The sequence below is a fragment of the Plectropomus leopardus genome, chromosome 7, assembly GCF_026936395.1.
Source record: "Plectropomus leopardus strain MGB_pleo_1.0 chromosome 7, ASM2693639v1, whole genome shotgun sequence".
Taxonomy (NCBI): Eukaryota; Metazoa; Chordata; class Actinopteri; order Perciformes; family Serranidae; genus Plectropomus; species Plectropomus leopardus.
The window spans coordinates 32,278,476-32,295,050 of NC_142182.1; the positions used below are offsets into that span (position 1 = coordinate 32,278,476).

At 38.3% G+C, this 16,575-nt stretch overlaps 3 protein-coding genes across 5 annotated transcripts; 2 read left to right on the plus strand and 1 right to left on the minus strand.

Annotated features, from left to right (window-relative positions):
* Positions 1-4: 4 nt before the first annotated feature.
* cd151 (CD151 molecule) lies at positions 5-8,073 on the plus strand. 3 transcript variants are annotated; one of them, XM_042495931.2, is made up of 9 exons: positions 5-192; positions 1,151-1,229; positions 3,482-3,673; positions 4,278-4,352; positions 5,606-5,626; positions 5,935-6,039; positions 7,105-7,260; positions 7,349-7,435; positions 7,589-8,073. In XM_042495931.2, exons 2-9 carry the CDS (start codon positions 1,152-1,154, stop codon positions 7,646-7,648), a joined length of 774 nt encoding a protein of 257 aa, XP_042351865.1. In that variant the 5' UTR covers positions 5-192; position 1,151; the 3' UTR covers positions 7,649-8,073. The 3 variants fall into 3 exon arrangements, with proteins under 3 accessions (XP_042351865.1, XP_042351866.1, XP_042351867.1); XM_042495932.2 differs by lacking the exon at positions 5,606-5,626; XM_042495933.2 differs by lacking the exons at positions 4,278-4,352; positions 5,606-5,626.
* Positions 8,073-12,352, plus strand: gatd1 (glutamine amidotransferase class 1 domain containing 1). Its single transcript, XM_042495930.2, has 7 exons — positions 8,073-8,352; positions 8,615-8,691; positions 9,676-9,781; positions 9,870-9,977; positions 10,064-10,155; positions 11,550-11,643; positions 11,741-12,352. The coding sequence occupies exons 1-7, from the start codon at positions 8,073-8,075 to the stop codon at positions 11,854-11,856; spliced, it is 873 nt and encodes a 290-aa protein (XP_042351864.1). The 3' UTR covers positions 11,857-12,352.
* Positions 11,882-16,500, minus strand: chid1 (chitinase domain containing 1). Its single transcript, XM_042495929.2, has 12 exons — positions 16,101-16,500; positions 15,747-15,890; positions 14,652-14,784; positions 14,529-14,573; positions 14,335-14,441; positions 14,194-14,255; positions 13,990-14,079; positions 13,779-13,880; positions 13,234-13,383; positions 12,946-13,026; positions 12,805-12,847; positions 11,882-12,705 (listed from the first exon to the last, which is right to left on the minus strand). The coding sequence occupies exons 1-12, from the start codon at positions 16,203-16,205 to the stop codon at positions 12,607-12,609; spliced, it is 1,161 nt and encodes a 386-aa protein (XP_042351863.2). The 5' UTR covers positions 16,206-16,500; the 3' UTR covers positions 11,882-12,606.
* Positions 16,501-16,575: the final 75 nt, after the last annotated feature.

The following is a 16,575-nucleotide window of genomic DNA, read 5'->3' on the forward strand; positions in this document are numbered from 1 at the left end:
GGTGAGCTGGCTGTTGTGCCAAAAGAGGACAGACGCTCAGACGCTTGAGTAGGAGGCTCTGGTCTGAGTGTCAACTAACGCTGTTGCAGTTAACCTTCAAAGACAGCAGCACATTGACGCTGTGGTTAGTGTGATCTGGGAAGACGTTACCCCAATAATCTACATCCTTCAGAGCCCATCGTCTAAAATCAGGTAGGAGTATTTTAGTCTCGGCGCAAAGGGAGAGCAGTTTTTCCATGACACAATGTGTTAAAAATAACTCTGATTATGACCATTAGGAGATGTTGTTTTGCTACTGGACAATCACATGGAGTCATTTGTTTTATGTCCCTTTACTATTTCTTGATATGTTTTTTTATGTATAAAGAGTGTTCACTGATCCCTAAAGTCAACATTTCTCATGATGCTCAAGGGCACAACTTTTCTAAAAATAGAAACAGAGAAAAGTTCACTTTAGGTTAGGATAAAAACAGACTTTGGATTCACAAAGTGAAGCGTTAAAAGTCCACAGTATATCACTGCAGTGTGAGAAGATCAGGTTAAGTTACTGGGATGGTTGGATGTATATATCTGTCTGCTGGATGACATGTGACACAAGCTGTTAAGCATGTTTTCCCCACAACATATTTGATTTCATCTTTGAGCTCTTTTCCATGGCTCTGTAATTTCTTGGAACTTTGAAAAGCACCACATTCATGTTTTGATCTACTGTTTTATGCCAATCAAAGGCAACATGCAAAATCTTCAGAACATGTCAGAAAATGAAATGTATACTGTGAAAACTACAGCCAGTAAATCACCTTCTCACACCAAACATGGAACTAAAGCAGCCTGAAAAAGCAAATTCCTACATGTACGCCGCAACTTCCTAGTCTCAATCAGATATAGCACTAATAGGATTTAGCTCTCCATTGTGAGAAATAAAGATGTGAAAGCAAATAATGTGATAATAATCTTCACTATGGTATGAAAGCATTGTTGGAGGGTTTAACCTTCTCTGAGCATCTGGTGTTGATTCTCTCGGTGAGCTGTGCTGCCTAATCTCCCCCAGACAGTATTCTATGTGGCATTCTGTGTTTCTCTGAGTGTACATCAGCCTGCAATGTACTAATGTACATCTTCATGTACATATTCTTTTTTTTAATTTCAGAATGGAACGTGAAAAAACACACACCTGTGGGACAATCTGTCTGAAGTATCTGCTTTTTCTCTTCAACATTTTGTTTTGGGTAAGTTAACAAAGACGTGTTAAGATGTTATTTGCATTTAAGACAAAAAAAATGTTAAGAGCTCTATTAGATGCTATTATAATTATTAATACCATTAGCAGTGATAGTTTACTTATGACCTTCAACCAGAGATGGGACCAAGTCATTTTTGTGCAAGTCACAAAACTCAGCCTTTAACACTTAAGTCCTGAGCCAAATTGCAGGTCCTAAACTTTGAGTTATGAGCCTTAAACAAGTCCTAATGCACTCTTTACCAACTGCAATGCCTTTTTAACAACATAGGCCTAATAATTAATTATTTATTCATTTAAAAAAAAAATGCTTTTAAAAATGTCTATTTTTTTGTTAAAACAAGTTTGTTGAAAGGTGTTGTGTCTCAGTCATTTTTGACCTGCACATTTTAAACACTACAATTTGTTTTTGTTTTTTTAATAAGCACAACATAGTTTTGCTATGTGACTGAAATTATCTTTGGTACCATTTTTGTAATTTAGTACTGTCAAGTCAAAAGGCTCAATTCCAAGCAAAGTCACTGGTGCTAAAGTCAAGTTTCAAGTCTTTTTGATTTTGTCAAGTTGAGTTTGAATTGATATGACTTGAGTTGACTTGAATTGAAGTCATGTGACTTGAGTCCACATCTCTGCATTACACATATATGTTTTGATTCAGATGCAGCAGAGATTAATGTATAATATACAGAGGTGTGTCACAAACTTCTTAACTTTAGATTCAACTTGACAAAATCAAAAAAGAACAGTAACTTGACTTGGATTTTAACACCAGTGACTCATGGCTTCAATTGGACTAGAGCCTTTTGACTTGAAAATACTTGATACCTTCCCCCAGATCCACAGGTTTAAAGAGTATGCTTTTAAAAAGTGTGCCACAAATCAAGTAACTTTCTTCATTTCCTGAATTAACTAACATTGATACCAATTAATAAAAATTGATAGATAAAGTTAATATTAATACATTCATCAAAAAAGGTAATCAACAAAAATCAAACCGCAGTATATGCAAAACGTGCAGGCTGAAAATTACTGAAGGATGCAACAACTTCCAACAAACACATTTTAAAAACATGAATGATTTTTGTAAATATTAATACTTTGTTGTTAAAATGGAATGGAATTTTATTTAATAAAAGGCTGTTGTAATTATTGAAACCATTTGTCATGATAATTCATTTTTACTGAATGCATTAAACTTCTGCTTTGCTTCAGATGCCAGAGATTGAGGAAGATTTTCTTTTTATGCACTGAATTACTTTATAGCTTGCACAATTTCTATTTTTTCCTCATATTTGGTGGAACAACTTATTCCTTATGCATATTCTAGAAAAAAAGAAAAACCTCTTCAGATTAAAAATCTCTTTCAAGAGTGTCCTGGCCAAAACAGGCAACAACATAAGTTACAGACGGACAACACGGAACAAAAATACAAAATTAAAATATACAACTCCAAAACAAACACTATAAAACACAAAAAGAACCCAAAATGAAGTTACTATAAGGAAGGAAAGGCAAGGCAGCTTTATTTGTGTAGCACATTTCAAACAACAGGGAAATTCAAAGTGCTTTACAGAGCAATGAAATATTGCAATTTCTGAATGATTTAAAACATTTTAAAATGAAATAAAAAATCACCATTAAAATGAATAACTAAACAGTATGTTAATATATGCTATATGTTAACCATAAAAAACAACCAGACAAAAAATAACAATTAAAAGACCAGTTAAGATACACCCTTACATTTGCATGTCGAAGATGACATACAAAAGTCCTGCAACGGTGCTTTAAAACGGCCTCGCAGAACCAATGAGTGCAGCTTTTTCTTATGCATAGTTTCTATGAGGTACATTTGCAATATAATATTGTGTCTGCAGTGCAATAAGAGCTGCAATAGATTCTTCAGAGACAATCCTGCAATATATCTGATTCATAACTTTTCATTTCTTTTGGTCTTTTTCTTAACTTTAGGTTCTAAGGGTAGATTCAGTTAGTTCTTGTATAGCCTTTCCTTACACAAAGTACACACTAACATGTGAAACTGCGATTTATGTGCATGAGATTATAAAAACAAATTCAGCTGAAAGTCTCTTGAGGCTGACTATAAAACAATGAGGCGTTGTCTTGTTTACATCACTGTCACATTTTAGGAGGCTGCAAAAATAAAACAGAAAATAATGTGGTGCATTCTTGCTATGAGCATCTGGTTTTAGTTGAGCTGATAACGGTGTGTTCTCTCAGCTGGCAGGAGGGGCCGTGCTGGCAGTGGGAGTGTGGACTCTGGTGGAAAAGAGCGACTACATCAGTTTACTGAACTCCAGCTTATATTCAGCCTCGGCTTACATCCTGATAGCTGCCGGGGTCATCGTGATAGTGACTGGCATCATCGGATGTTGCGCGACCTTGAAGGAGATGAGGAGTCTTTTGATTGTGGTAAGATGGATCACACACACCAAAACACTGCCATGTGACAAAGAAATGTTTAAAGCGCTCACCCCATTTGAATCAGACATTTTTAGGTTCCTGTTTATACACACACACAACCTGATGTGAGTGCGTGTATTGAAAGTTAATCCTTGGTGACCTTCTGTCTCGTCTGCCTGCATTCAGTGCAGTTCATTATGTCAGACAGGCATGACTGTCAAAGTCATGCAGAGTGTGTCTTTAAGAGTTTAGATTTAGAGTCTGGCTCATGCCAGAGGAATGACGGGCATCACAGGCGGCTGCGTGGGCCTAAGAGCGTGAGAGAGAGACAGACAGACACAAGTGAGAGGATATAATACAGAAGCAAAACTGCACGTGACATGTCTATTTCCATCTTCACAGCCTCGACATTTGTAATGAGTAACTTCCTTTACCACTGTTTAATCAGTTATTCTCAAGAGTTTTGTTTTTTAGCCATGCCCAGGTACTTTAAATGCTTATTTATTGTATTTAAGCACAAAATGTAGTGAAACACCATCTGAAAAATTCTTAAGTGTCATTTTCAGTTTATTCACAGTTGTGTTTTTGTTTATTTCATGTCCCTCCTTTGCAGTATTTGGTCTTGTTGCTCTGTATTTTCCTCCTGGAAATCATTGCTGGTGTGCTGGCTTACATTACCTACCAAGAGGTGAATGCTTTGCTTTCTTTTTGTAAGTGTTTGTGTATATTTATCCAAAAGATAGTGGCACATATAAGTTGAATATAATTTTCAGTTTTACAATTGGTTATTTTATTTTCTTCTATTTTCTTTTTGTGACCAACTGATCATATTTTGTGTTTACTGTCTGCTAGTTGTTAAAGGTTCTAGTGTGTAAGATTAAGGAGGTTTTGGTGGCATCTAGCGTTAAGGATTGCAAATTGCAACCAGCTGAAGCTGTTCGCGGTTAGAATTCCTTCAGTGGTCATTGTTCAGGAGATTTTTACTGGGAACCAAATTAAGCACAGAGGTCTTTTCCTCTCCAAAACAAACAGACCGGGTGATTTAAACCAGTGAAAACACTGAATAAAGCAGTTTCACGTTAAAATTGGTGTTTCTCCAATGCAGATCGGCTTTTTTGAAAGTCGCTAGTCGAGCACCTGTTAATGTGTGATCACTTTTTTTTCTCTCTGATAACTTAAAATCCAGATATTCAGGAGATTTTTATTGAGGTTTGAGTCATCCCCAGAGGTCTCTTTTTCTCAAAAACAAACAGGCCAGGTGATTACAACTGAATAAAGCAGTTTGGCGTTAAAAAAATCTGTTTTTCTGAAGCTGCTCAATGTGGACGGGCTGCTAACTACAGAGAACGATGTGAAAATGGTGAATGGCCCTTTTAGAATGATGAACAACCCTTTTACAACCCATTTTTTAAACTACGTTTTAAAACATGTTTGAAAATGACAAACAAATCCACCTTGTACCTTGTACCTTTAAGCCAGTGTTGTGGTTTGTCCATTCTGGGCTACTGTAGAAAACATTGCTCCCTATGTGGATATAAACAGCTCATTGTAATGTAACAAAAGCACAACATTTTTTCTTTTATGGCGATTATACTCTAAAGTAAACATACTTTTTTGATAATATTACATTTCTGCCAGTATATCCCCCCTAATACTGCACACTGGACCTTTAAATCACTGTATGAATTACACATTTTACTTTTTCTTTCTGTATGTACTTTCTTATATTTTTGTCACTCCATAGTCTCTTAATTTGATTTCAAACACATTCCTTTTTCTCCATAATGTCTATTTAAACCTTTTTACCTCCTATGAAATGCCTCAGTTGCTGCACTCTGTTGTGAAATCTTTTCTGCATGCCTCTCTGTGCATGTTCTTCATTTGTGCTGTTTTTCTATCCTTCTCACACCTCTCTTTCTTCCCCTCTTTCTCTTGCTCCAGTGTTTCCCTTTCTGCTACCAGGTAACCTGCTGCCTTCTGTTTCCATTTTAATATCAAACTGTTTCTCTAACAGATTGATATGAAATGGTTTGTTTGCACTATGTCATTCCAGCAACAAATCTTAATGTGCACTTTCATTAGAAGAATGCTCAGGGAGTGAGGTCAGGGGAGCTCATATATGAGGAGTAATGGGAGGGCATTGCTCAGGAAGAGAGGAATGTTACAGGGGAGGAAAGGAACTTGACCAGGGGCTATTTTTATTGATGTGAGGAGATTTGCAGATAATAAATTACCTACTGATCATTTAACTGCTGCTTTCTTTCTCACAGCTGGATGAGCAGCTCAGGCAGAACCTGAAAGAGACCATGCAGCAGAAATACATGCAGCCGGGGGAGGAGAGCGTCACACAGGCTGTGGATAAACTTCAGCAGGAGGTGTGGAAATGATACGACTATATACGTTTTTAAAAAGAACAAAAAACAGCTGATTTAACCAACAGTAAAGTTATGCAATTTAAATGATTTCATTGCCAAGTGTTGGGTTGATCTAATAACACAAATAACACAAATTTTAAATTTCTATTCAATTTTATTTATAAAGCATATTATCACAAATCACAGTTTGCCTCAGGGGGCTTTACAGCATACGACATTCCTCTGTCTTTGGAACTAGACAGAAACTCAGGAACAACTCCCAAGCATATGACAAAAGAGAGAGAAAGAGATGCACAGCAACAGTAAAAATAACAATAACATGACATAACGAAAGTAATAGACATACGAAAATTAATACATTCAGGTCTGATTTATGACCTAATTATTTATGATGGCAGTAGTAATATTTAAATTCATGTATGTATTTTATTTTATTTTATTCTTCTTCTTTTCTGAATTACACACATTTTCTGATTACACAATTATTTACTTAGGCTACAAAACCATGTTAATGTGATATATGTGCAGTTGTGTTTAGATAAAATACATTTTTATATCCTCATACCCCCTACAAACACTCATCAGCCCAGTCTCTTTCTCACTCACACACACACGCACATACACTCTCACACACTCATCCATCTGCGTTCATGTTTTTGCTATATCTCTTTTTGTTTTTGACCACATTTCCTATACCCATCAGTTAAAGCTGTATTTCCTGTTTTGTTTTGTTTTGTTTCGTTTCACCGTCTTTATTTTCAATGTATGTCTCTCTTGACTGTTTATATGTTTTTGCTCTTGTTTTCACTTGTTCTGTTATTACTGTATTTCACAATAAAAAGTAGTTTATGATAGTATGTATATTAGATGCAAATATTGTAGTTTATGTATGTGGCAATAATAATCACATGTGTATATAATAGTAAAGGTATATCTAATAATAAGTACAGTAGAAGTAGGTGTTGGGCTGGACCACAGCATCATTAGCCGCTTATCCTGCATTAATATAATCCAATATTCAGCATTGTCTCATCTTTTTTATTTGTCCCTCTCTGTCCTTTTCAGTTTAAGTGTTGTGGCAGTCTCAACTCCTCAGACTGGGCAGACTGTCTGTGGATCCAGGCAGCAGAGAACGAGCGGCTCGTTCCTGATAGCTGCTGTAAAAGTCCCAGTGAGCTGTGTGGCATCAGGGACCATCCCTCCAACATCTACAGGGTAGAGGTAAGTAGAGATTTCCATTTGACTGTGGATCAATGTTAAAATACAGTATGACGAGATGTTCATTTCTTTCCCTTTCTTGTGCTCCCAGGGAGGCTGCATTATGAAATTAGAGGAGTTCATCCTGAGTCAGTTGTATATTCTGGGTGCAGTGGGCATTGGGATAGCATTTCTACAGGTAAAACACAAACCACTGACTGAGCAAAATACAGGTTTATATAAGAGCCTCTTTAATGTTGTGCAAAATGCCAGCAGTTGAGCTATGAACAATGGCTGTTTCTGCGTGCAGTGTGGAACTAACAACTTCCTCGTGTCCTTTTTTTTCTTTCAGCTTGTGGGGATGATGTTTACTTGCTGCCTTTATCAAAATTTGAAAGAAGACCCCTACTGATTTTTTTTTAGCTTTGTTAAATATCACCAAATGAGTCATATCATGAATTGTAAAAGGTTTTGTTAGGTATTTTGATGCCCCCATTACTCACACAGTTCTGGGTGCTGTGAAGTCAAATTATGACGTGATGAATGTGTGCAGAATACACACAGGACAGATGCTGTGAGGCTGCTGGGCAGCACTGCTCTTTTTCTGCAAAATGCAATTGCATGCTTTAAATATATTCCCTTTTATGTTAAGATTATCATGTGTAGATAAACTTGTCACGAAAACAAACGTTACAAAGAGCAGAGAAATGTAAGCATGCTGTGGCTACATTTGCAATCAGTATTGTTGTTTATATAGCTTTTTTTATGCATCACAGTGTTTAACAAAATAATAATTATAAATATATAATACATATATATTGCTCTTGAAATGCAAAATGATATGCTTCCCATTATTTTTTTCCAGTGACTTTCTTATATATACTGTTTTTCCCCCCATGCCTTTTACAGTGAACTTTATTTTGAAATCTTTCAGCGGATGTTGTTGTCAGCTGACAGCACTTCCTCCTCGCGGGTTGCTCCTGCATGATTTCACCCTCAATTGTCTTCTTATTCATTTCAAACAAGTTAAAAATATTTCATGTGGAGGGAAGACGGAGATATATAAAATGTCTGCGAAGCCGACTTGTTTGATTGTGGCGAGCGCTTCTCCTCAAGGTGGGTGTCACGAGCTGCTGCCAGCGGATGTAGCCTGACAGTCATGAATAACAGTCACTGAGAGAAGTAAGGAGTTTACTCTAACACTTTTCTATCAGTTACAGCTCAGCTAGCATTCATTTTTATGTAATTAACATGTCAGCTGTGGTCAAACATTACTTGCTAGCTAACTTAGTTTAACGATGGAGCCAGCGTTGCGTTTTGTGCCGCACACGTGAGCTCTCTGATCATTTAACTCAACTGGTTTGTTTTGTCTCTTCAGGAGTGTCAGCAGCGTCTTTCCATCAGTGCTTCAGCCTCTGCACGTCAGTGTTCAACCTCCAGACTGCTACACCAGGGGTAAGACTCTTTCTAAGGGACAGTTCATTATTAATGAGGGGGAGCAAACATGGGAGGCATGTCAAATCATTTTTTCAGCAGTAGGAGGGCATTTGTGTTTTTTATTTATGCTCAAGGAAGGGACACATAACTAAATTGAATGGTTCATTTCAGAATTATCCATCTATCTAGCTATCTAGATATCTATCTATCTACACCAGTGGATTGTAATGATTGATGCCTCAACGAGTTCATCGCTGTAATGTTGCAACATGTAGAACTTATTTAACTTACTTTCAATACCGCTGACTGGGTGCTTACTCTGATAACATAATTTATTGTTTGATTTATATTTGGTGTTAATCATCTAAATCAGCAAAGTAACAAAAGCTATTAAACAGTAAGTAAAAAGTAAAAGTACAATATTCCCCCCCTCAAATGTAGTTAAGTTAAAAAACAAGTATTTTAAAATGGAATTAAGTGTAAATACCTCAAAATTGTACCTAAGTACAGTACTTTTAAATTTACTTGGTTACATGCACCACTTGAAAAGGGAGCACAAACATACGTGCTTTAGTAGGTATCTCACTGAGGGTCAACAGTTGTGAAAATGTTATTTTACAATAAGAATAAAAGGTGCTAAAAAATGCAGCTCATTAAAAGTTTTTTGAATACAATATTTGGTAGTCTGTTTTGATAACTCAGTGGGCCACTTGCTTCCCTTAAAAGTACTTTTTTTTAACTGGCAGTTCATCGTGATGTGATACACACTGACATGATGAACAGAAAATGAAATGTAATGTTTACATAAGCTCCACAAAAGACAGCAGAAGAGCAAATCCAGGTTTGTAGTGATATTACAGGAAATAAGGTTGGAATATAAATTAGACTGATTCCTCTTTAACCGAAAGGTCGGCATTGGTGACATTATAATACCGCAGCACAGAGTAACATTGAGAGTTGAGATGAGCTTGACCTCATGTGTTCTTTTTTATTTAATTTCAGGGGAAGCCAATAGACTTTGTCGGAGTTGATGAAAGCACTGCTAGATGGGTGCAGGACTTCAACGTGAAACCCTACGCAACACCTGCCAAACTTGAATCCATAGATGGTGAGAATATTCATTTCATGCTCATTCAGCTGTGTTTGTGTGCTGCCAGTTGGACTCTGCTCAGTTGTGTCACAATGTCCCTCTCCAGGTGCTCGATATCAGGCGTTACTCATCCCGGACTGCCCCGGAGCGCTGAATGACCTGGCACACAGCGGCTCTCTGCACCGCATTCTCACACACTTCATCTCTCATCAAAGTGAGTGTGAGGCTAATTCAAAAAAACAAAAGAGTCATTATGTTAGCTATATGTCTGATGTAGAGACGTTTTTTCTCCGTGTACAGAACCTGTTTGTGCAGTGGGACAAGGAGTGTCTGCGCTGTGTTGTGCGACTGAAGGACAGAGGTGGATCTTCAGCGGCTACAGTTTAACAGGGGTTAGTCTCCCTCAATCAAACACGGGAAATATACATTAATGTCTTTATGTGTTAATGAATTTAAAGGGCAACTTTAGTATTTTTTAACCTGGATCATGTTTCCCCATGTTTTTGTTTCCAAGTGACAATGGGAACTACAATTTTTTTATATTGGTCCAGTATTGCACGAAAGGGCTACAGCCAGCAGCAGCGAAACAGGCTGCAGTGTAACCAGTTGGGACATTTATGCACAGTCAGTGTGCGTCTATTAAAGAGCTATTAACACAGCAATGGTTCTTGCATTAAACGTTAAACTTTTGTTGCAGTTTGGCCTTTTGTTCACGACAACGGCGTTTTGGGGGCTTGAAAACACAAACCTTTGAAACCGGGTTCCAGAGTATGATCTATTGAAAATGCCAACCCTGCTGTCGCCATGTAAACTGACAATGCGCAAATCCTGTTGAAAGGTGACATCCTGGCTGCACTTCACGCATGGTGTTCTTCTGGGGTGTGTCATTACAAGATTACACTGCCATTTACCGGTCTGGCAGGCATATTACAGCGTTATTCGGTTGTTTTTGCAAATCCATGTACACGAGGATTGTCTCACAATGTTATCATATGAACGCAGATTTTTTTAGAAGCGCAAATTAAAGACTTTTTTCCATTTTTAGTAGGGCTGTTCTCGTTTAAACAAGGCCTAAAATTGCTTGTTTTTGCAACAGACAGCCTCACATTTTTATTTGAAGTTTCTGACAACATTTTGGAAAGGATCCCTACAAAGACAGACCTTTTAGTTAAAGAGTAGCATCCTTTCTGTTTCACCAGAAACAGCCTTCAAATAGTTACTGCCAAACCCACCAGACGTCATTTAAATAAACAGTGATTTCAGGGGGGATAGAGCCAGCATATTTTCAAATCTAACTGGGTGAATTAAGAGTTACTTTCAGCCAAACCAGAGTTGGCGATATTTAGAACAGTAGAAAGATAAGCTAAGACAGTTTGTGAGTTTAATTTTGTTTCTGCCGACTTTGGATGACGAGTATTTTATGATGATAAAATTAGTAATTATTTAAATGGAGTTTGGTGGGTTTGGTTTTCACTGATTTTGGAGCTGATTTTGGTTAAACCAAAAGGTTCTTAATTCTTAAAAAAAGGTCCATCTCTGTAGGGATTCTTAGACACTTAATATAATCTGAGCCTTCTTCTGCCAAAACAAGCACTTTTAGTGGATGTAAATAAAGGGTGCATTTGCCCAAGTGGTTACATTGCAGCCCGTTTCCTCTCTAAGTACTGGATCAATTTGAAAAAATGTTGTTTCCATTGGTTACTTAGACACTGAAACATTGGAAAATATGATCCACATTGAAAAATTCTTAAGTTACCCTTTAATAATGAACAGTTTTTGCTTAAAGCCGTCAGTGTTTGAACTGGTGCGGAGGCCTGACTTTGCCAATCTGCCGCTGGTCGTGGAAGACTTTGTGAAAGACAGTGGTGGATCGTACACAGGTGAGCTGAGCTGCAGAGCACAGAAACTAATTTGAGTAAACACTTAGATTTACTTACATTTCTAAAACCCTCTCATGTTTTTCTATTTGTTTTCCAGCGAGTCAAGAAGATGCTGTGCACGTCGTCATAGACAGACACTTGATCACTGGTCAAAACATGCAGTCAACCTCACTTGCTGTAAATAATCTAATCCTGCTCTCCAGTGCCAAATAAAAATACAACATCAGGCAAACTCAAATTCAACTGCTGAATTGTTCCACATTTATATTCATGTAATTAAACAAACACTGATCTCAGACAAATATTGGAAGATACTGGTCAGAACAGATGTTTGGCAACACTGTAAATACAACCTCGTTACTTGTCAATGCTGTTGTTATAAATCTAGCAAAAGCCACACAATCATATGTCTTGATTTGAAAATCAAAAAAAAAATAAAAAATAGGAAAAGCAGATTTTCAAAGTCAAAGTATGATGCATCTTCACAGTGGACAATGGAGAGCCACACAGCAACAGATTTCTGGATTTGGACTGAAGATGGGCTGCAGATGTCTGTGGCGAGTGAATAAGAGAAAACCCTTCATTTAAACTCTATACATATCGATAATCATGCACCCTCTGATGTTAAATCACTGCACTCTTGACTGAACTGTACAAATTTTTCAACAATACCGTCAATGAAAAGGAATAAACGAACCGAAGTACCTAGTGTCTGCTGCCAGTATCGTTGAATCAAATCCCACATTTGTTCTCGTAGAGATTTCTCAACATTTTCGTGACCCCCAAACAAGTTGAGTATTAACTAAAACCCGTCAACAGCTCGTTCCAGAGTTCATGTCTCTCAGAAACCAAAAACAGAAACATAAAACCTACATACAACCCTTGAATTTTTGGTGCTCCATGTTCAGAGAAAAAAAAGAGAATGTGCTGATGGTCCGAAGTCTTTATTGTCAAGTCCAGCTTTCATAGGAGATCGTAGAAATAGTCCAGTCCTTGCCCTAATTCCCATAAGGAAATTCCTGTTCCCAGTTCAGTCGCTAAAGAGATCCTCAGGTAGAGTGACTGGAAGAGAATTTAAAGGATGTTAATCTCTTCATGTAGCAGTGAATCTAATGAAAGCATTGTTTGAAAGAGTGAACTTAAAATGTGCAAAGGACTCACCTTTAACGATGGATAGTACACCACATGCTTCACTGCATTGTTCCTGAAATTAATGGAACAGACGTTGGTAAAAGATGCTGTTAGAAGTTAAAAAAAAATTAAACCATAATTGTTTGCATTTCAGTGTTATGGAATCAGTACCTCTTGTAGCTGAAATAATGTTCTGCAGAATATTCGTCCCAGAGAAGTTTCGGCCTGTGTTCTCGCAAAATCTCAATGTACCTACAACAAGTCAGAGACTAGTTTAACACTTAGGGACTGTTTGGTGCATTTTACACACTTTTTATTCTTAATTTTTTGATAATTTTGGCTGGGTTCATGCACATAAATTTTGGCAAGATTGTGTATTTTTGCTTGAAACATCTGAAACTTGAATTGCTAATTTGTAAAATAAGTATTCCAGCACTATTAGTCACAATATTATCTCACCTTCCTCCCAGGATTGGCTCTGTTCCCTGGCTTGCAAAATCAAGGCCGTACAAATTGAGTCCCAGCAGAAGCTTTTGTCTCCACTGAGTGTTGGGAGCGAGCTGGAGAACACAGTCTCTCACCCAGGGCAGGGGAGAGCTCGGGCCTGGCCTGTTGAAAAAAGACAAAAATAAAGGAAGCAAAAAGCCACAGAACTCATTACCAAAGAGTATCAGTTTAAGTATTTTTTTACAGTTACTGTCCTCAGAGGCAGAGATACCCAACAGTGGAACAACTGCAGTTACTGTGAAAAATAAAATATAGTGTGCCCTGTGCTGTTGGTAGTAAACGAAAGTGATTCTGTTGTTTTTGCGACAGCGGCATCAACAATAACTGTAGTTGTAGCTGCCAGTTACACTAATCATGTCACTACCTGAAACACTGATAAAAGAGGGTGGTTATATGCACATCCCATAGGTGCAAGGCTACCAAAAAAACAGTGTACATGAGGAAAAGTTAATGCAGCTCTGCCACGATGAATCTCTGAACACTGGTCTGTCACTCGCCTGGCACCGCTGGAGTAGTCGTATGTCATGAGGCTGAATCCATCGACCACAGGGGCCAGCTGCTCAAACTCCTCCCTGCCAAACATCCCCGGCTGCCCCACACTGATAACGATGGAAAAGAAGCAAAGAAAAGTAAGCACCAATTTGAGTCTCTATTTGATTTGATTATTTTGACATTTATAGTTGTTGAAAGTAAACTAATTCCATTTACCTGGTCACAGCAGGCGGGATGACGAGAATGCAGTCCAGTCTTTTAGCCTTCAAAGTCTCACATATGTGTTTCACTAAATGGACCAGCTCTCTGTAAGAAGAACTTGTTTGATTATTTATATTTCCTTTTTAAATAATCTCAGACAAAAAAAGAAGAAAAAAAAGGTCATGTTAGTAATCCAGATGTGTCACCAGAATAACTCACTTTCTTTTGTTCCCTCCCAGCTGGCTCCACAGCTCCAAGGTGAAACCGTCGAAACCTTCCGTCTGCAAGTCCACAGCTTCATTAGACAGGACAAACAACACTGCAGCAAGGGACTTAAAGCTCAACACGACTCTTAATTACCTTTGCAACATCCACCAGCTCGCTCCCCAGCTCTTCAATTTCATCCTCGCTCCCCAGAACACTCATGTAGTCCTGGTAAGACCAGCCATCAAATAACAGCCGGGGCACTGAGGGTAAAGAAAATTCAACAACTGTAATAAATGGTAATGAACAACAGAATCTGAGTTGTGGGCAGTGAGGGAGACATAACTCACCCATCCGGACTTTCTTGTTAGACTTGCGTACAGCTTTGACCCAGCCTGCACAGAAAAAAAGACAACTTTATAAGTCACTACAAAACACTTTTTATTTGAGTGTCAGTGACACAGCTCCTCTACCTGGGTCATGATCGTGGAGTCCTGTAACGTCAAAGGTTTCAGGTCCCCGTCGGCGAAGCTGAAGCCACACCGGGCACACCGAAGTTAGTTTAGCACCGAATATCTTGGCAACGTCATAACCGTGGGAATTCCACTGGAGCATGGGAGAAATAAAACGTGTGATTTAGAGATACACACAAAGAATAGGTCTGTATTACAGCCAAAATACAAGCCAAAAAGTGACAACCTTGTTTGGGATTCTGCCTTGCTATATTTGTGTTTTTTTGGCTAATTTGTCTCTTGAATGTGTGTTACTTATGGTTTGGCATCTTTTTTCTAAAGCCCAAACCTCACCTGAGTGTGGGGGTACATTCATTCATTCATTTTATTTAAAGCCTCTGAAAGCAGAAAAATCAAGACTTTATATATATATATATATATATATATACAGTCACAATCAATGAGACCATAAATTAAACCATGGAATTCTCTCAGCGTTATCAATGAGGACCGCCTAAAAATTTGCTTAAGTGTATTCCAAGTATGTGGGGCACAGTTGCCATGAACGTGTATGTATATAGATATGTGTGTGTGTGTGTGTGTGTGTGTATGCTTGTATTCTGTCTGTGTGTGTAAATATGTAATTGTATGTACATATGTGTTAGAGATGAAGTTCACAGATTAACTGATTAGCAGAGAAGGGGTAGGAAATAATAAGTTTAACCCTACTCCTTTTCTAATGTGTAAGATGCAATTTCTTGTTGCTTATTTGAATCTATTCATTGAGGGTTTTTTGTATAGGTTATCATCCATTTTTATTATTGCCATACTGTCTCATTTCGACAATTTTCTTCTTGTTTGGTTGTTTTACAGTTCATCTTTCTGTTTGTCTGTCTTAAATCAGTCCATTTTGTGCAGAATGAGGACTGTGGATTTTGTCTCCCATGGCTTTCATGTCATAAAAGTCAAAGATCTCTTTAAAACCAGTTTGGTGAGGAAGAATAACAGCAACAACTCCTTTTAACATAAATACGGGCACGTGAGTGTTACACTGAGAGAGACTTGTAATAATCTGACTGTCCTTGAACGCTGTGTAGTCAAATGTTGGTCACTTACAGGTGTGACATAGCCAAGCACCGGTCCTTGAAAAGTTCTCTTGATGTGAGCCCAGTATCTCTTTTCCTCCTTCACTATGTCTTTCCAGGAGGGGTCTGACACAACGAGGCCTCTCTCCAGCACAGACAGTTCAGCTGGAGATGTCTGAGCAGTGAGATCAGATGATAAAAACAAGACAGATTCAGTGACATATCCATCATCATGACTGGACATATGACAGGTGAGGGCTTCTTCCTGATCCAGCACAACACAAGTCAATCCAGTGACATGTCAGGCAAACAGGGGGCTTGTATGACCTGTCAGCAAACACAGCTCACACCCATTTTAAGGTAAAAGACCTGAAGTTATTCTCACCTCAGCCTCAGCTTTATGCGACTTCTTTGCATCAGTTTTGGAGAGAGTGGCGCTGGCCAACCAGCAGCAGGAGATGGCGTGCAGCAGGAATAATGTCGTTCTCATTTCCAAAAAAATCGCAGTGAAGCAGTTCAATATAAAATGGGTTAGCTCAGACTCTGCAGGTTTGCAGTGCAAGTGCTTCCTTCCTGACCGAGATTTGGCAGATTAAAAACCAGCATATCCTCCTGCGGTTTCAAGGCACACAGAGCAACGTGCTAAAATGGCCCCGTTCAAACTGATAAAATACACAATTTATACCTAATAGCCTGTTTTTGACTGTCGGTCGGGTAGTCCCAGTTTGATTGACAACTTAGCTCAACGTGTTTCTGAAGCGTCAACGGAGCTGGCTGACTTCCGCGTGGCGTGATTTTCAAAATAAAAGCTGCGTGAGCGCGAGCGCGGAAGAAGACATCCGACAGATAGGTGGCAGTGT

What these genes read in the sequence shown, in the direction of transcription:
- cd151 (XM_042495931.2), top strand. Translation starts at nt 1,152, where the DNA reads ATGGAACGTGAAAAAACACACACCTGTGGGACAATCTGTCTGAAGTAT. An exon ending in GTTTCCCTTTCTGCTACCAG is followed by an intron (nt 5,627 to 5,934) that starts GTAACCTGCTGC and finishes TCTTTCTCACAG; the next exon opens with CTGGATGAGCAGCTCAGGCA. An exon ending in TTGGGATAGCATTTCTACAG is followed by an intron (nt 7,436 to 7,588) that starts GTAAAACACAAA and finishes TTTTTCTTTCAG; the next exon opens with CTTGTGGGGATGATGTTTAC.
- gatd1 (XM_042495930.2), top strand. Translation starts at nt 8,073, where the DNA reads ATGATATGCTTCCCATTATTTTTTTCCAGTGACTTTCTTATATATACT. An exon ending in GGCGAGCGCTTCTCCTCAAG is followed by an intron (nt 8,353 to 8,614) that starts GTGGGTGTCACG and finishes TTGTCTCTTCAG; the next exon opens with GAGTGTCAGCAGCGTCTTTC. An exon ending in CAGTGGTGGATCGTACACAG is followed by an intron (nt 11,644 to 11,740) that starts GTGAGCTGAGCT and finishes TTTGTTTTCCAG; the next exon opens with CGAGTCAAGAAGATGCTGTG.
- chid1 (XM_042495929.2), bottom strand. Translation starts at nt 16,205, where the DNA reads ATGAGAACGACATTATTCCTGCTGCACGCCATCTCCTGCTGCTGGTTG. An exon ending in ACTCCACGATCATGACCCAG is followed by an intron (nt 14,574 to 14,651) that starts GTAGAGGAGCTG and finishes TTTTCTGTGCAG; the next exon opens with GCTGGGTCAAAGCTGTACGC. An exon ending in AGCTGGTGGATGTTGCAAAG is followed by an intron (nt 14,256 to 14,334) that starts GTAATTAAGAGT and finishes GTGGACTTGCAG; the next exon opens with ACGGAAGGTTTCGACGGTTT.